The sequence below is a fragment of the Salvia splendens genome, chromosome 6 (genome assembly GCF_004379255.2).
Source record: "Salvia splendens isolate huo1 chromosome 6, SspV2, whole genome shotgun sequence".
NCBI classification, from domain to species: Eukaryota; Viridiplantae; Streptophyta; class Magnoliopsida; order Lamiales; family Lamiaceae; genus Salvia; species Salvia splendens.
Window position 1 is genome coordinate 3,049,726 of NC_056037.1, and position 15,786 is coordinate 3,065,511.

At 36.1% G+C, this 15,786-nt stretch overlaps 3 protein-coding genes across 4 annotated transcripts; 2 read left to right on the plus strand and 1 right to left on the minus strand.

The window, feature by feature from the left end:
• The first annotated feature begins 2,973 nt into the window (after positions 1-2,973).
• On the plus strand, positions 2,974-4,299 carry LOC121807931 (UPF0481 protein At3g47200-like). Its single transcript, XM_042208262.1, has one exon. It carries the CDS (start codon positions 2,974-2,976, stop codon positions 4,297-4,299), a length of 1,326 nt encoding a protein of 441 aa, XP_042064196.1.
• Positions 4,300-6,128: 1,829 nt separating this feature from the next.
• LOC121808516 (ER lumen protein-retaining receptor-like) lies at positions 6,129-9,708 on the minus strand. Its single transcript, XM_042209055.1, has 6 exons — positions 9,486-9,708; positions 8,068-8,333; positions 7,871-7,986; positions 6,774-6,847; positions 6,528-6,591; positions 6,129-6,443 (listed from the first exon to the last, which is right to left on the minus strand). The coding sequence occupies exons 1-6, from the start codon at positions 9,574-9,576 to the stop codon at positions 6,407-6,409; spliced, it is 648 nt and encodes a 215-aa protein (XP_042064989.1). The 5' UTR covers positions 9,577-9,708; the 3' UTR covers positions 6,129-6,406.
• Positions 9,709-11,883: 2,175 nt separating this feature from the next.
• On the plus strand, positions 11,884-15,759 carry LOC121808510 (purple acid phosphatase 15-like). Of its 2 annotated transcripts, XM_042209046.1 has the most exons (8): positions 11,884-12,686; positions 13,100-13,291; positions 13,644-13,977; positions 14,105-14,322; positions 14,405-14,595; positions 14,687-14,971; positions 15,098-15,214; positions 15,618-15,759. In XM_042209046.1, the coding sequence occupies exons 1-8, from the start codon at positions 12,419-12,421 to the stop codon at positions 15,621-15,623; spliced, it is 1,611 nt and encodes a 536-aa protein (XP_042064980.1). In that variant the 5' UTR covers positions 11,884-12,418; the 3' UTR covers positions 15,624-15,759. The 2 variants fall into 2 exon arrangements, with proteins under 2 accessions (XP_042064980.1, XP_042064979.1); XM_042209045.1 differs by lacking the exon at positions 15,618-15,759 and having other exon boundaries at positions 11,885-12,686; positions 15,098-15,520.
• Positions 15,760-15,786: the final 27 nt, after the last annotated feature.

The following is a 15,786-nucleotide window of genomic DNA, read 5'->3' on the forward strand; positions in this document are numbered from 1 at the left end:
AAGAATGAAGCAGCTCAATACCAAAGCGGAGCCAGTGGAGCTGACATTATGAGAGCGGCTTTGCGAGTCTTCTTTGACGACAACGGCAAAGAATTCAAACATGTCGATGTTTGGGAGGCCGTCAAAGACGTTGAAAGGTGGGCCGTGGGTGTCCAGTCCAGCCATGGCTCGAGCTCGAAGCGCACGAAGCACACGACGAGTGGCCAATACTCGTCTAGTGAGGGCGGGTCAGGCAGCGCCTTACAAGAGGTTTCCTCACAAGAGGTTGAGGGCACGACCACCGATGCAGGGGGCTACTCCCGTGGGCGCCGTCGGCCGCAAGGAACCAAGGCGGCGAAGGCGGCTAGAGGGAGGAGGGGTCGAGGCGAATCAAGCCAGGCGGACTCGGGCTCGGTTTTGGGCTCGAACACCCTATTATCCATGTACTTGACCGCCACGATGGCGGACACTTCCCGCATGACGCCTCCACAATATCAAGTTCATCTTGCCGGAATTGAGTATATGGCAAGACAAATTGGTATTTCGCCTCCAGGTAGCTTGAGTGCACCGCCACCGCCTTCGGGGGATGATTCGCCGGCGGAGTAGTTTTTTTAATTTCTATAAAATTATATTTAAAATTATGTAATTTTTATTTTTTTTAGGATTTTAATTATTTTTTTTGAATTTTAAGTTGTATTTTTATTTTATTTAATGAAGTGTGTTTTTTATTAATTGAATTTGTTGGAAAAAAATAAAAAATGAAATTGAATGAATAGTTAAGGGATGAGTTGGTTAAGAGACGGTTAAGAGCATCCACAATGGTTTTCGCCCAGCCATAGCCCAACCATAGCCTAGCCACAAACTCCTCCTGCCACATCATCAGCACTAAAAATCCTCCTGCCACATCATCAAGACAAGCAAATAGCCCAGCAATAGCCTAGCCATAGCCTAGCCACATCACTCAAAATTATATAAAACAAATAATTAACAATCACACAAAATACGGAATTAAATTTACGCCACAGATACGAGAAACTGCAATAATTTTATTTAAATTTTTAAAAAAGTACATTTAAAAAAATTACATAATTAAAAAAAAACTAACTCCGTGCAGTTCTCCGCCGGCTGCAAGGCTCTTTGCATCCATTGGTTTATCTCGCGGGTCGTATAGGCCTCCAATGCTTCGGCCATTCGACGTTCGTACTCCTCAGCATCCCCCCACTACCACCCGCGTTACTCATTTCACGTTGTTGCTCTTGTACAGAAATTAAGATAGAGAGAAAACTCGTTAAAACAAGTTGTGCGAATGAAAATGAAGTGCAAAACGCGTATAAATAGTGTTTCGAAAATTAAAAAATAAAAAATCCGCTGGGCGATGCGCTCGGCGATCCGAAGCCTGCAATGGTACCGAGCGGATCTCCCAGCGCATCGCCCATCGCCCAAACATCGCCTAGAGCTAGGCGATTTTTTTTTCCGGAAACCGGCTCGGCGGTTACAGTGGTTCGCTGAGCGCACCGCCTAGCGCCGGGACTCGGCTAGGCGGTGCGGTAGGCGCCATTGTGGATGCTCTAAGAGACGGAGGGTTGCAAGTGTTGTCTCTTAGTTAAGAGATGAGATGAAAAGTACAGTGAGACCCATAAATAGTGAAGAGATGAGACGGTTAAGAGACGAATAAAAGATAGCGTTGCGGATGACCTAATGATTGTACGAGACCCAATAAAAGAAACTACTACACTCTTTCCATTCACAAAAATTTAACAACACACTGTGATAATGTATGGTTAGCATATAAATAGAAATGATCCTATTAAAGAGATAAATTTAATGTAAATATCAGCATTATTTTTTGTGGAGAGTATTATTTTAAAACGACTCTAAAAAAAGTTCAATAGTCAATGTCCCAAGGGTAATAATAGACGACAATGTTCTATGTTAGTACGTATTAGGTAATGTTATTTGTCGTTCGCATTTATATCCTCTACGTAAGTTCCATATTCAAGTATATATACAAATCCATGACGTCATAAATAAATACATTAAATATGTCATGCATGCAGAAGAGATAGGTGGTGAATGAGTATTGATTGGTAGTAACAATAAAGATGGTCCCATTCTGTTCAATTATTATTGCGTTTGTTGATGATATGAATGTCCTTTTCACCTTTCAACGTGATGCATGTCTCAACTTTTTGAGGAGATATTCACTTATTTCACCTACTCAACTTTTGAATTCTCTCAATTCCACATGAAGACTTCAATATTTAATGAATTAGTAGTAGAAATACACTGTATATATACATACATACTATAATCGTGTCTATACAAAGCAATTGGACAATTTTTTCATAGGGTCAAGTGTGATCTCATATGCCTCCGACAGTATATTTGGGCTCTTTGTTAGTAGCTAAACAAGATCGCTCATGCTACCTTCAACGATATATTCGGCTCGAGCATGTGGCAAGCTATGATACCATATTAGATTTTACGCGCACTAAGCATATTTAATATGTGGATGGTGAAAACAATCAAACCTAGTGAATTTCAATCCAAAAATCAATTAGTTATAGGAGAAGTTGGTCACTAGACACCTTTGCTTCACATTTTGCCCTTTTTTATGTGTGACAATTTCCTTGTGAATGTCTGAACGTTCGGTCCTTAATATTTCTATTCCCTTCGTCCTGCAATAAGTGATACAGTTCTTTTAAGTACGAGATTTAAGAAAATGGTGTTTAGAAAATTAAAGTAGAGAGTAATTGTGTAATGCTCTGTAAGAAAATGTCTTACTTAGATGGGACGTCCAAAAAAAGAAGTACGAGTCATTTATTACGACGGAGGGAGCACTAACTATTGCATGAAGATAAAGAGGGTATCACATATTGTGCTATAAAAGCTACTACAACCTTATCACATATTGTGCAGCACAACACCTTCCTAGCCATCAAGTGCAGCTCATCATCTTCCTAGCCATCAAAGCCCTAACTTGTATGCATAAAAATGGCCTCTCCGAAACCTAGCAAAGAGTACTCGAGCATCAATATACCGCAACCGATAATCTACAGAGTACCAACGCAAGTGCGAGGGTCTGGGGGTGGCCAAAACAGAGTGCCATCACTGGTTCGAGGGGCAGAGGGTAGGCACCAAATCTATGACCCGGTCCTAGTCTCCCTCGGCCCCTACCATTACGGCCTCACTCAACTTAGGCCGGTCGAGGATCTCAAATCCGAGATCCTCGACCTGCTCATCCCCGACAAGCACCAGCAGCAGCAGCTGATCACGGATATACAAAATCACTCAAACCAAATCAGAACCTTCTACGAACGCCTGTCGATACAAAACGACGTCGATTTGGCTGAAATGATGCTCCGCGACGCCTGCTTCCTCATCTACTGCTTGAAGCAGGCGGACGAGCACCATGGCAACGACGACAACTGCGTCGTCCTCCGCCGCCTCGGAATGTCGAAGCTGGCGTTCGTCGTCCGCGATTTCTTCATGCTGGAGAATCAGCTCCCCTATTTCACAATCAAAATGCTGATCCCCCACACATGCGAACGCGCTGCCGGTAAATCAATCGATGCGTATTTCTACGAGCTCGTGAGCTCCATGATGAACTGCGAAGAAAAACCGCCGCAGGGGAGAAAAATCACTCACCTCCTCGACTGCTGCCGTACGCTTCTCGTCGGAGATAATAAGAGCGGAGGAGCTGAAATTAAGGGGGAGAAGGAGAAATTGAAGGTGGTGAACAGCCAATTCCAATCGGTAATGGATCTAAAAGCAAAGGGGGTCCATTTCCGGCCGACGAAATCGAAATCGTACCGATTAACCGACATCGAATTCAGATCTCATTCCTTTTACGGGATGCTCCGCCTCCCGATCCTGCTGCTGGAGAGCAAGACGAAGGTGATACTGTCGAACATCATCGCGATGGAGATGTCGCCGGGGAGCGGTACCGATTTCGCGGTGACGTCGTACGCGAAGTTCATGAAGTCGCTGATAATGAAGGCGGAGGACGTGAAGGAGCTGCGGGAGAAGGGGATTCTGGTGATGGCGTGGCAGGCGGACGACGAGGAGGTGGTGAGGATGTTCAGGGAGCTGGAGACGGAGGGGGCGTGCCGGAGGGATATTTTCCGAGGGGTTAGAGAGAGAATCAACGATCACTGCAGGAGCAAGACGAAGACGTTCAAGGCGGAGCTGCTTTATACGTATTTTCGGAGTCCGTGGACCACCATAGCTCTCCTCGCCGCCGTGGTGCTTTTGTGCATCAATTGCCTCAATTTTCTGCTGAATTATCACAGATTCGCCCTCCAGCTTAAACGCCAATGATCATCCCAATAAACTCTGTTTCTCTCTACGTATAGTCTGCATTTTGCTGCTGTGGGATTGTACTCCATATTATAGAAGCTTCTTTTACTCTTCAAGAAATGTGATTAAATTTTGTTAAATTACAATTATTTTCAATTATTACATTCGGTTCGGTTTTCGTGATACTCAAAATGACATTTAATTATAAAAAAACAAAAAATTACCACTTATTTAAGAAAAACATTTTAGTAATTTTTAAGTATGGTCAAAAGGAGGAATGATATGCTACCTACCTTATGTGAGCTCTTTATGTGAGCACCACCCTCGTTTAACGCACATTTAGCGTTGCTCGTTTCAATTTATATATTTAGTTTGATTCTAATACATTAAAAAATGTTATTGAAATTTTTAATTTCACAAAATTCATAAATATCAAAGCTCGATTTTGTTATTTTATTAATTCATTTGAATTTATATAGAAAACGAGCAATTGATATTTATGAATTTTGTGAAATTAAAATTTTCAATAACATTTTTTAATGTATTAGAATCAAACTAAATATATAAATCGAAATGAACAATGCTAAATGTGCGTTAAACGAGGGTAGTGCTCATATAAGGAGCTCACATAAGATATGTAGCATATCATTTCTTTGTCAAAAGACCATTTTGGATATAAGTTAGCCATTATTGAGACCTTTTAATTTAATACTAGTAGGAGTATTATACTTTCACATGACTGACGAAAATTTGACAGATGATAAAATTATTATTATCCCTAACTTTCAAAGTAAATTATTAAGCCCTCCGTTCCTTCATAGTTGAGGCGGAACTTTTCAGCATGAAAGAAAATGATGTTTAGTGTGTTAAATAGATAAAAAAAAAAGAAAGATAAAAAAATTTAAGAGAGTAGAGTAGAAAGTGAATAAAATAGGGAGAATAAAAATAAAAAAAAAGTAAAATAAAAGTGGCAAAAAGAGTTTTAATTATTAAGTGGTATAACTATATATAGAAATAACTCAACTATGAGAGAACTTCTTAAAATTAAAAAAATGACTCAATTATGAGGGAACGAATGGAGTAATAAATTCTCAATCAGTATTTTTTTAAAATTTCAGCATTTTTAATTATCCTCCAATTTATAGCATTTTTTATTTGTAGTATTAAAGTAAATAACTCAAAATGACATTAGTTAAATATATAAAATAACATTATTCTATATTTTCTACAATTACGTCATTTAAATACTTGAAAGTACATAGATTAAAATTCAATTACATAATTTAAGTTTTTCAGAGGAATGTAAAACATGTGAATTGTGACTAAAATTAATAATTAAAAAAAAACAATTTTGTGATGAAAATTAAAACAATTGATTTGTGTTTGGCAAAGCAACGGTATACGGGGCTGGACTGGAAATCAGTTCCGGAATCACACCTCTGGAGGGGTCCGAGGCCCAGTCTCCCACATAACGGACAGGGTCCCCATACCTCTGGAGCGTTCCGACCCAATTTTAAAGCCCATTACTGATGCTCTTGCCGATAAAAATAATAATCAAACTGACACTATAATTTTATTGATAAAAGATAAAACCAAAGGCAAGATGTGGAGTAATATCCTTCGAATATAATCACTACGTTTAAGCAAATCTCCAAACTGGCCACGAAATTTATAAAACAACAAAACATAAGAACTTAAATTATCTGCAAATTTTCTACCAATCAGGAGAAGTTCGAGTAAACAGAACATATGGGGAAAAAGAGCCCTTTCTGTGCTAGGATTAAATACTAATTAAATCAATAACGATATAAGAAAACATGCTTGCTCTTTTCTCGATTTGGGAAAGAAAAAAAAAAGAAAATGGCAATTTTATATCTGTCTAGTGAAAAAGTTGGCCACATGTTCTGTTAGTAATTCTTGCTGTATAACTATTTCCCTCAACATTACAACACAGTAATAAGTCACTTAATAGCAGGCTAAATATACGATAAATGAGTAATGGGATCTCATCTCTAGTCCAAATCAAGACAGGCATAAGCAAAACCTCATGCCAAGTACCTACTAGAGTATCTTGGTGAGAGCTGCTTGAAAATATCAGCCTCGGAATAATTTTATGCAGAGGACGATCTCAAGCCGGTAATTCAAGCTTTGCATTATTCTTCCAGCTGAGAAAATGAAATCAGAAAACAAATCAGTATAAAGAAAGTACAAACTTTGGTCATGTGGTCGCGATATCAAATGTACTTTACCTTTTGAAATAGTAATAAAAGAAATCAGCATAAAGCAAGGTCTGGACAAGCCCTGAAACCCAAGCTGCAGGGCAGAAATAAGCACATCAATTTAGTACTATAAATTTCGGTAACCAGCTGTTCCTCTTTAGAGATTCTAGCTTCCGCAGGAACATCAACCAAATTTCATGATTATAAGGCAAAACAGATAGACAAAGAGAGAGAGAGAGAGAGAGAGAGAGAGAGAGAGAGAGAGAGAGGCTTTACATATCCAGTGGACAAAGTGTGGCTGAGTGAAGTAACGGTAAACCCAGTTCAAAATGTAGAATGATCGGTAGGCACTGCAAGAAGAAACCAAGATATAAAAAAAGTTAAACTATAAACTACTTACAAGAAAATGATCATAAGCAATTACTTTATCATCATCAATGTAACATCATTTTGCTATGCATACAATCGATGGAGTTGTTTACCCATCAACCAGTTAAGAGTACAAAACCTAGTAAATTTAGCTTTAAAGAAAGGAACAAGAGGTTCTAATGGAAGTGGTAACTCGGTAAAATCATGTTCCACCAAGTAAGCAAAAGAATATCATGAAATATGAATATTTTGACAGACATAAGTTACCAGCGACCTTCTTACTGTGAAAAGGAATGGAATCTGATAAGTCAAATCCATCTAATCATTTTTCCATCTCACAAACTAATTGTAAAATTTATGATAGAGACAACAAATACACCAGTCGATAACTAAACTGGATACCAGTAGTTATCAAGATAAAGAGTACAGAGTGAGTAATATGAGCTTTAATCAATATTTCTACTATAAGTGGAGTCTTTCATGGGAATAAATTTCCACTCCTATTATAGTACATAATTGATGTTTTTCTAGCAATAAAGTTACATCAACTGTTCAACAAAGAGTGGTAATGAGAGAGAAGACTGTACATAAATCATCACCGTGCATCCTAATAAAAAATTATGTTCTAGCTAATAGTGTTAATAATATTTTAGAAAATGTAAACAATTTTCAATTGGAATTACATCAAAATTGAAAACTAGGTCTGCTTAACAATCACATCTGAAATCTTCATACAAGCTACTTCCTCCATATATATTGTAATGCTCTAATTATAAGTCATGTCGCAAGCACCCAAGGCAGCATAACACATACCGAATTCAAATATTCACACAATCTGTACATTACATAACAATAAATCCTAATAATTGATTTCGAAAATCAAGGCTGAATCTCATAAGCTATACTTTTACGGTTTTACCCAAGACTCTTTACCCTATTAAAGTATAAATTGGATTTTATAACAAAAGAATAAAAAAAAATTAAAGGGGGGAATCATATATTACCCTAGAAGAAAAACATATTGCCCTGTCAAGTTGTCAATATTTCTCGTTCTCTGTAACAAGACCAGTTGAGGAAGGATGGCAACAGCTTCCAGGTACAGGGAAAAGGCCCACATAACCTAGTCAATCATATAAAGCATAAATATTTGACACAGAAATATGTCGGTACATATAGTAGCTTTCTCATGGGATTACAGTACCTCTTTAAAGGTAAACTTCTCATGAAAGACCAGGGCTAATAATAAGCATGGAAGAATTAGAAAATAGTGGCGAAAAGTGTCGTGATCTTTGTCGTATGATCTGCGCACAATCTTGTGACGCCTCATATACCAGACGATTGAGAAAGAGCTCACCAAAAATATTACTTTCATAAGTGTGTTATAGACAGACACATATTGTGTAAATAAATCCAAGTAGCGAGTAGCAAAAACAATAGCATAGAGCTCCTGAGTCTTCAGAGAAACGCCTGCATAAACACATACAGTCAACATCGTAAAAATGATTAAAGAGACATGATTCACTTGGGTGGAACACAATCAAGCCATGAGAAGATGAAAAGGCACACCTCAGCAGGCAACATATTCAACTGATGAGTTGCACATATTAGGTCCAGACCCTATGCATAATGAAGTGAAAGTAGGCTGCAAATGTAAGTCATCATCTACTCTATCTGATTTACAAAGCATGTATACCGTTTCCCAATTCGATTTACAACCAAAATAGAAGTGATCTACCAATCATATATGTCTATAACGGATCTAAAAATAGATGCAGGGTCTCAATGAGCTTAAGAATTTTCCACTGAAAGTACAATTTTGTGAGCATTAATACATCATTATACTTGTAATACCACCAACCTCAAAGGATTGGTAGTTTTTCAGCTAATCTGAAGCATAAAGCTTGCAGTTAATTTTAAATACACTACACCAGTAAACCTCATCACCTATGTCTTGATGTTACCTCAGCTAATCCACTATCAAAGTATCAATAGAATCATTTAACCTCTAAAAAATAAACTTTCCTTGATTACAATTATTTCCACCCTAACAGATGAATCTCCTCTAGAAACTCTTACATTAAAATAGAAAGAGGAAATGACCATCAAACTACTCCAACCTTTGATCAGTTACTTGGCTGAACACCTGGTATATTTATTATAGCTCTCATTACTAAGATAGCCTACAACATCTCAATTTGACCTCATTACATCTAGCTCTACCTGGTCTCCGAACATGACTAAGCCCAAACAACAATGCCCCAAACACCCTTATGCCAAGTGCACAAAAATATTTGCACCCAACCTTAATGTGCATCAGTTTCACGATTGATAATTTAATAAGTAAAATTTAGATTGACTGCGCCACAGTTCGTGTGACACGTACGGAAGCAAGAGAATATGTTCCATTGCCAGAAAATAAAACCATTCCACCAATTATACAAACACACAACAATGAAATCGTTTTGTCTCACTCTGTCTCTCTCACACACACACGAGGCACTGAATTAGGGCTTTAGATGCAATAAATGGGGGCGTTTTTGCCGCAAACACCAAATCTCTTAATCTGGATCTTGCGAAGCAAATTGGATAAGAAAAAAAGGGAAATTTGAAAATGCATACCTGCACATGATTTGATAGTGTGAATCTTGAGGAGCAGGACAAGAACACTTGCCAAATGTGTCATATCCCCTACTAGCCTGAATATATTCATCTTCACTACCTTTTCTTCTCACTCTCTCTCTCTGCAAACCAGAAAATTTTTGCTTGTGCCCAGAAAATAGCAGAATAAGATTTTGCGTAATACTAGTATTTCCCTTTTTTTTATTTTAGACAAAATGAAATTGGGAATTTTTTTTTGAAGAATAAAAAAATGTAGTGAGTTAGAAATTGAAACTGTAACGTGGCACGTGCGATAGGTCTGAGGACGTGTTTCAGCCAATGAGATAAAAGTTTGACGCGTGTGATCTTCAATTTAGTTTATTTAGTTATATTTATATATAAATACAATAATTTTTAATAATTTTTTGTTTTATTTTTCAAACTTTATATTTTAAATTCAAAAACTTGAATTTCAGATTTCTACTTTTTATGATGATAAACCACTTTGATGAGATGACGTAGACTATATACATATCATCTACATGTCAGAATACGACAAATTATTTATTTATAAATATATAAATTTCAATATTATTTAGTATTTTTTTTACCCATTAAACCAGTTTAACTTTTTCCTTTTTCCAAAAAAAGGTGAGTAGATATACATAAAAACGGGATTTTTGGGAAAAAAACATTATGGTTACTTTTGAATGCACATGTGAGGTTATAAATTAAAATAAATTGAATATTCAATCTTCATAAAGTTGAAAAAGTAAAAAATTATTTTTGATTCTTATGATGATCACCGGTGGTAATAAATAGTTATTGAAAGAGATGAAATGAAAAGATTTTAGAGTGTTATCTATTGAAATTGTATTTGTAAAAACTTGAAATAAATCGAATTCCATCTTCATTTAGTTGGAGAAGTAAATAGTAGTAGTACTTATTAGTAAATTTTTTTGGTTCTTGTAATAATGAGACCATTTTCAATCATACATAAAAAAGGAGATTTGGTGTAGACAATTTCTACAATGATACATTAAACCCAAATCTATTTTGGGTCTTTTCTATGGACCTATACCCAACATAGTGCTACTATAAACATATACTTACAAATTGTGTAAAATTTGAATTTGACATGAATATTTAGACTAAAATTACTTTTTAGTGTAACATATAGTTAAGAAAATATTTGAGTTTGGTATAAATGGTAGAAGATGATTTCAAGAAAAATGAGTAATTGAGGAATCTTATGTTTTGTATAAAATGAGTTTGATATAAATGGTTGAAGATGATTCGAAGAAAAATGAGTAATTAAGGAATATTATGTTTTGTTTGGATGGTCTAATAATTTATGTAGTACTGTGTTGTTTTGTTGACATAAATTTACTTTTGCATAACATATTTCTCCATCGTTATATTTTCATTCTATATTTAACTACTATAATTCAGTTTTTTTTTCTTGTTTTTTTTCCCTGATTGGCAAATCTCAAATGCATTTTTAGAATTTTAGAAAAGTGCAAGAAAAGCACGAAAGTTTATGTACTCCTATCTTATATATATACACAATTATCTTTCTTTTATAAAAAATGACATAGCTAACACATCTTAGAGAAAATATAAGTGGACCGCATATCAGGCCAATGGCCTCATCTCAATATCGGATATTCTACGCGAATAATAGGGCAAAAGAATATTCTTCTCAAATAAAACATTTCGATTTCGATCCATCAAATTTATTATTAATAATATTATTATGACTAGTTTAAAAAATCTCAGTTACCTTATGCATATACTTATGTAGGCACAGATTCATAAAAGTTAATGCCTAATATTTTTATTTTTATTTTCATTATTCTATAGGAGTACTATTTATAGTAAAAAATACTAAGAAAATACACTTTAAATATATTAAAATCATGTAGACACAACACATAGTCCATTATTTATGCGTACTAAAATCATACTACTAGAAGTTAATGGCTACTATTTTTATTTTCATTATTACACTATTTATTGTAAAAAAATAAGAAAATATACTTTAAATATATTAAAATCATGTAGACACAACACATAGTCTATTATGCGTACTAAAATCTATCAAAATATTAAACTTCAAAACAATCAAAATTCATATTTGGATGCATATTTGTTGTGTCAATATGATTTAATTAAATAACTAATCATACTTCATTATACTATGAAAAAGCAAATCAGTATGTGTTACCCTTTAAAACTTCATAATTTTGAGATCTGTAATTGATTTTATTTTTTTTAGATTTACAAATTGATTGAGTTAAGCAACAATTCAAATTTAAATTTATAAATTTTATAGTATGAAAAATGACACATACGACTCACACAACAAGATGATGCATGAACATACCTTACTAATTAATTACACCATTGTACTTGACTACTTTCAGCATTTAATTTTTACAAATTGGAAGTATGTAGTGTTGTAGACACGTTCAATGCATAAATTTTGTTTTAGTAAACACTGAAATCAAATCTACTATGCTAATTTAGGGGATTTAGTTGAAAGAATGATCGAAAGAAGTAAATCAAAATACATAAAGCGTAGTTCATTGAATTATCATTTGAAATATGCCTCGAAAACGGCAAGCATGTAGCAATTCTCTGATTTCGAGGTGCAGATTATAATTGACGATTTTGTATCGATTGATTATATAACTGACATAACCGCTCATCACTGCCCTTTTAATTCTTCACCCCATCTTCATATTCGAATTCCTTTTCACACACACATGTCTATATATACAGAAATAGCCACTTTGTAGGAATGAGAATTTGCAGAAATCTAGAGCTCTTAAAAGAAGTTGCGTTTTGGGAGAGTTTCGTTTGACTCATAAAGAAGGGAGCTTTATTGCTTTCAAGATTCTTTTTTCTATGCTTTGATTTGGGTTTAGATTTAGCATTTTTGAAGGGGGGAAATGGCCCCGCAAACAGGGAAAATGGTGGCTGCGGTTTTCATTCTTCTTTTCTTGGAATTAATTCAAATTCATTGCAAAATTCCCACAACCCTCGATGGGCCCTTTGATCCTGTCACTGTTTCGTTGGATGAGAATTTCAGGGGAAATGCTATTGATCTGCCTGATTCTGACCCCAGAGTGCAAAGGGATGCCTCAGGTTTCGAACCTGAACAAATTTCGGTGTCTCTCTCTTCCACTCACGATTCTGTCTGGATTTCTTGGATTACAGGTTTGAATCTCTTCTTTTGAGCCTTCAATTTGGTTATTTCCTGTTATTTTCTTTTTGTGCATTCATTCTGTGGTGAAACTTATGATGGATGAATGTTAAGCTATGCTTTAGTTTTTGTTACTATATATGTGTCTTGCAAGCCCTTTTCTTGAATTTGTTGAATTATAGATGATCAGTTATGATATGATTAGGCCTAGTTACTATTTTGAAGTGAATGCTAATCTTATGAATAATGAATGCTAAATTAAGCATAGTTACTTTTTGTATGAATGTGAACTTATGATGAATGATGAATGGATGCTGAACTTATGATGAATGATGAATGATGAATGAATGCTAAATTAGGCCTAGCCGAATAAATGAGCGCTTCATTTTGTGACTGGCTTCTTGATGATGATGATGATGTCTTGCAGGGGAATTTCAGATTGGTGACAACATCAAACCGTTGAATCCGAAGAGTGTTGCCAGTGTGGTTTACTATGGAAAGCTAAGATTTCCTATGCATCGCATAGCTACCGGAGAATCTGAAGTCTATAGTCAGCTTTATCCCTTCAAAGGACTCAAGAACTACACTTCCGGAATCATTCATCATGTCCGTCTCACAGGTGTGGTAAAACAGTTTTTGCCTTTTCATGTCGAGTTGCTTGATAATGTTTACTTGAAGAACGCATCCTATCCGTCAATCATTTAGCTCATAATCTGAATTGTAGTGTGCTTCCAAATATGGAATTGTAGTGTGGTAAAAGAGTTTTTGCCTTTTCCATGTCGAGTTGCCTGATAATCTTTACTTGAAGAATGCATCCGATCCATCAATCATTTAGCTCCTGGTCTTGTATTGTAGTGTGTTTCCAACTTTTGTATTCTATGAGAATTGATTTTTCTGCTCAGATCGTCCCTTTGCAACGCACAAATCTTGATTTAAATTGTGATGGTAGATTTTCATTTATTGTTTTGTAGATTTGGATCCTGATTCTAAATACTACTATAAGTGTGGTGATCCTTCAATACAGGCAATGAGCCGTATCCAACATTTTAGGACAATGCCAGTTTCTAGTACACATAGCTATCCTGGTAGAGTAGCTGTGGTTGGAGACCTTGGTCTCACATACAACTCCACTTCCACGATTGATCATGTAACGAGAAACAATCCTGATCTAATTGTGATGGTTGGAGATCTGTGCTATGCAAACTTGTATCTTACCAATGGCACTGGTTCTGATTGCTACTCGTGCTCGTTTCCAAATACTCCTATACACGAGACTTATCAGCCTCGCTGGGATTATTGGGGAAGGTAACATCTCGATTATCTTAAAAACAGTTTCTCTTACTGGTTTAAAATGTGTAACTCTAGTTGTCATAAACTTCAAACAGTTGTGAGACTATATATAACTGTACTATTTGGTGTATGATCCTTTCAGATTTATGCAGCCACTGATATCGAGAATTCCAATAATGATGGTGCAAGGGAACCATGAAATAGAAGAACAAATCCACGGCCAGACTTTTACTTCCTTCACTTCTCGATTTGCATTCCCACATAAAGAAAGTGGCTCTTCTTCCCCATTCTATTATTCGTTCAACGCAGGAGGCATACATTTTGTCGTTCTAGGTGGATATGCTGCCTATGGCAAGACAGGTAACAAGAAGCCTTGAATTATTATCCTAAGTCTCTGATAATTGGTACAGTTGGTTCTAATTCCATGGCTCCTTCACTGCAGATGATCAATACAAATGGTTGCAAAGGGATCTAGCTAATGTGAACCGAGATGTTACTCCATGGTTAGTCGCTACATGGCATCCTCCCTGGTACACCACTTACACGGCACACTACCGGGAAGTTGAATGCATGAGGGTATCCATGGAAGAGTTACTGTACCAGTATGGTGTTGACATAGTCTTCAATGGACATGTAAGTTTATATGGTCGTAAATCATGGTTTATTAGGTCGTTCTTTTGCTAAAACCTGAGAGAATAATAAAAAAGGTGGAAACAATATTTAGGTACATGCATATGAGAGGTCAAACAGAGTGTACAACTACACTCTTGATCCCTGTGGTCCTGTCCACCTCTCAGTAGGCGATGGGGGAAATAGAGAGAAAATGGCAACGACACACGCTGACGAGCATGGAAACTGCCCAGAGCCCTCCACCACACCCGATGACTTCATGGGAGGATTCTGTGCACAAAATTTTACATCTGGACCAGCTGCTGGGAAGTTCTGTTGGGACTCACAACCTGAGTATAGTGCTTACAGAGAAGCCAGCTTCGGCCATGGAATTCTCGAGGTACTTCCATTTTGTCTGAATCATTCCTTACAGTCTGAGGGCCTAACTGGGAGTATGGATGTCATCTATGTTGAGAAGTCAAGTCTGTTCTAGTTTAGGTCATCTCGTTTGGGTTTATCCGTGCAGGTGAAAAATGAGACACATGCTCTGTGGTCGTGGCATCGCAATAAGGACATGTACAACGAAACTGGTGATCAGATTTACATTGTAAGGCAACCTGAGCGATGTCCAGTTCAACCCCAGGTAATCAAAATCTGGGGAACTGATCATTTGAACAGTGCATCTTTTTTTGATTCTATTAATTGAATCTTTAGAAGTTTCTGGATCTTGGAGGGTATGAATTCTTATTGTATCCTTTAAGGTTTCAACTGGAAACAGCTGTAGCCTACTGCAAAAATGAAAATTTGAAGAAAAAAACATTGTTAGCTTGTTAGTAGCTTTTTAGAAATATTGTTAGCTCGTTAGCTTTTAAGGTTTTAGAATCTTATACATTACTACAACTTGTGTAAGATTGTCAACAGATGTTCAGTGAAGGAAAATTTACTTGAATTTCTTGCCTTTTCTTTTTCTCTTTCTCTTATAATCTCAAGGTTTCTTCCAATGGCTTATTGATCTGATTCAATTTTTTGTTTATGTAAATCTGCAGCTTTAACATATGAAAACTGAAATGATCTGAATGGGGGTGAAGAAATTGCATTCATTTATAATTATGGGATTGTTCTGTATAATTATTCATATTCTTTGGTGTCACAACATTCATGTAGAATATGTATTATGTAAGGATTAAAGAGAAGATTATATGGGATCCAAATTCT

Bases quoted from the DNA above. Each gene is read 5' to 3' on its own strand.
- LOC121807931 (XM_042208262.1), top strand. From the start codon at position 2,974: ATGGCCTCTCCGAAACCTAGCAAAGAGTACTCGAGCATCAATATACCG.
- LOC121808510 (XM_042209045.1), top strand. From the start codon at position 12,419: ATGGCCCCGCAAACAGGGAAAATGGTGGCTGCGGTTTTCATTCTTCTT. The intron at 14,323-14,404 runs GTAACAAGAAGC...CCTTCACTGCAG, and splicing joins TGCTGCCTATGGCAAGACAG to ATGATCAATACAAATGGTTG. The intron at 14,972-15,097 runs GTACTTCCATTT...TTATCCGTGCAG, and splicing joins TCGGCCATGGAATTCTCGAG to GTGAAAAATGAGACACATGC.
- LOC121808516 (XM_042209055.1), bottom strand. From the start codon at position 9,576: ATGAATATATTCAGGCTAGTAGGGGATATGACACATTTGGCAAGTGTT. The intron at 8,334-9,485 runs GTATGCATTTTC...GTGTTTATGCAG, and splicing joins CACTATCAAATCATGTGCAG to GCGTTTCTCTGAAGACTCAG. The intron at 6,444-6,527 runs GTAAAGTACATT...TCATTTTCTCAG, and splicing joins TTTTATTACTATTTCAAAAG to CTGGAAGAATAATGCAAAGC.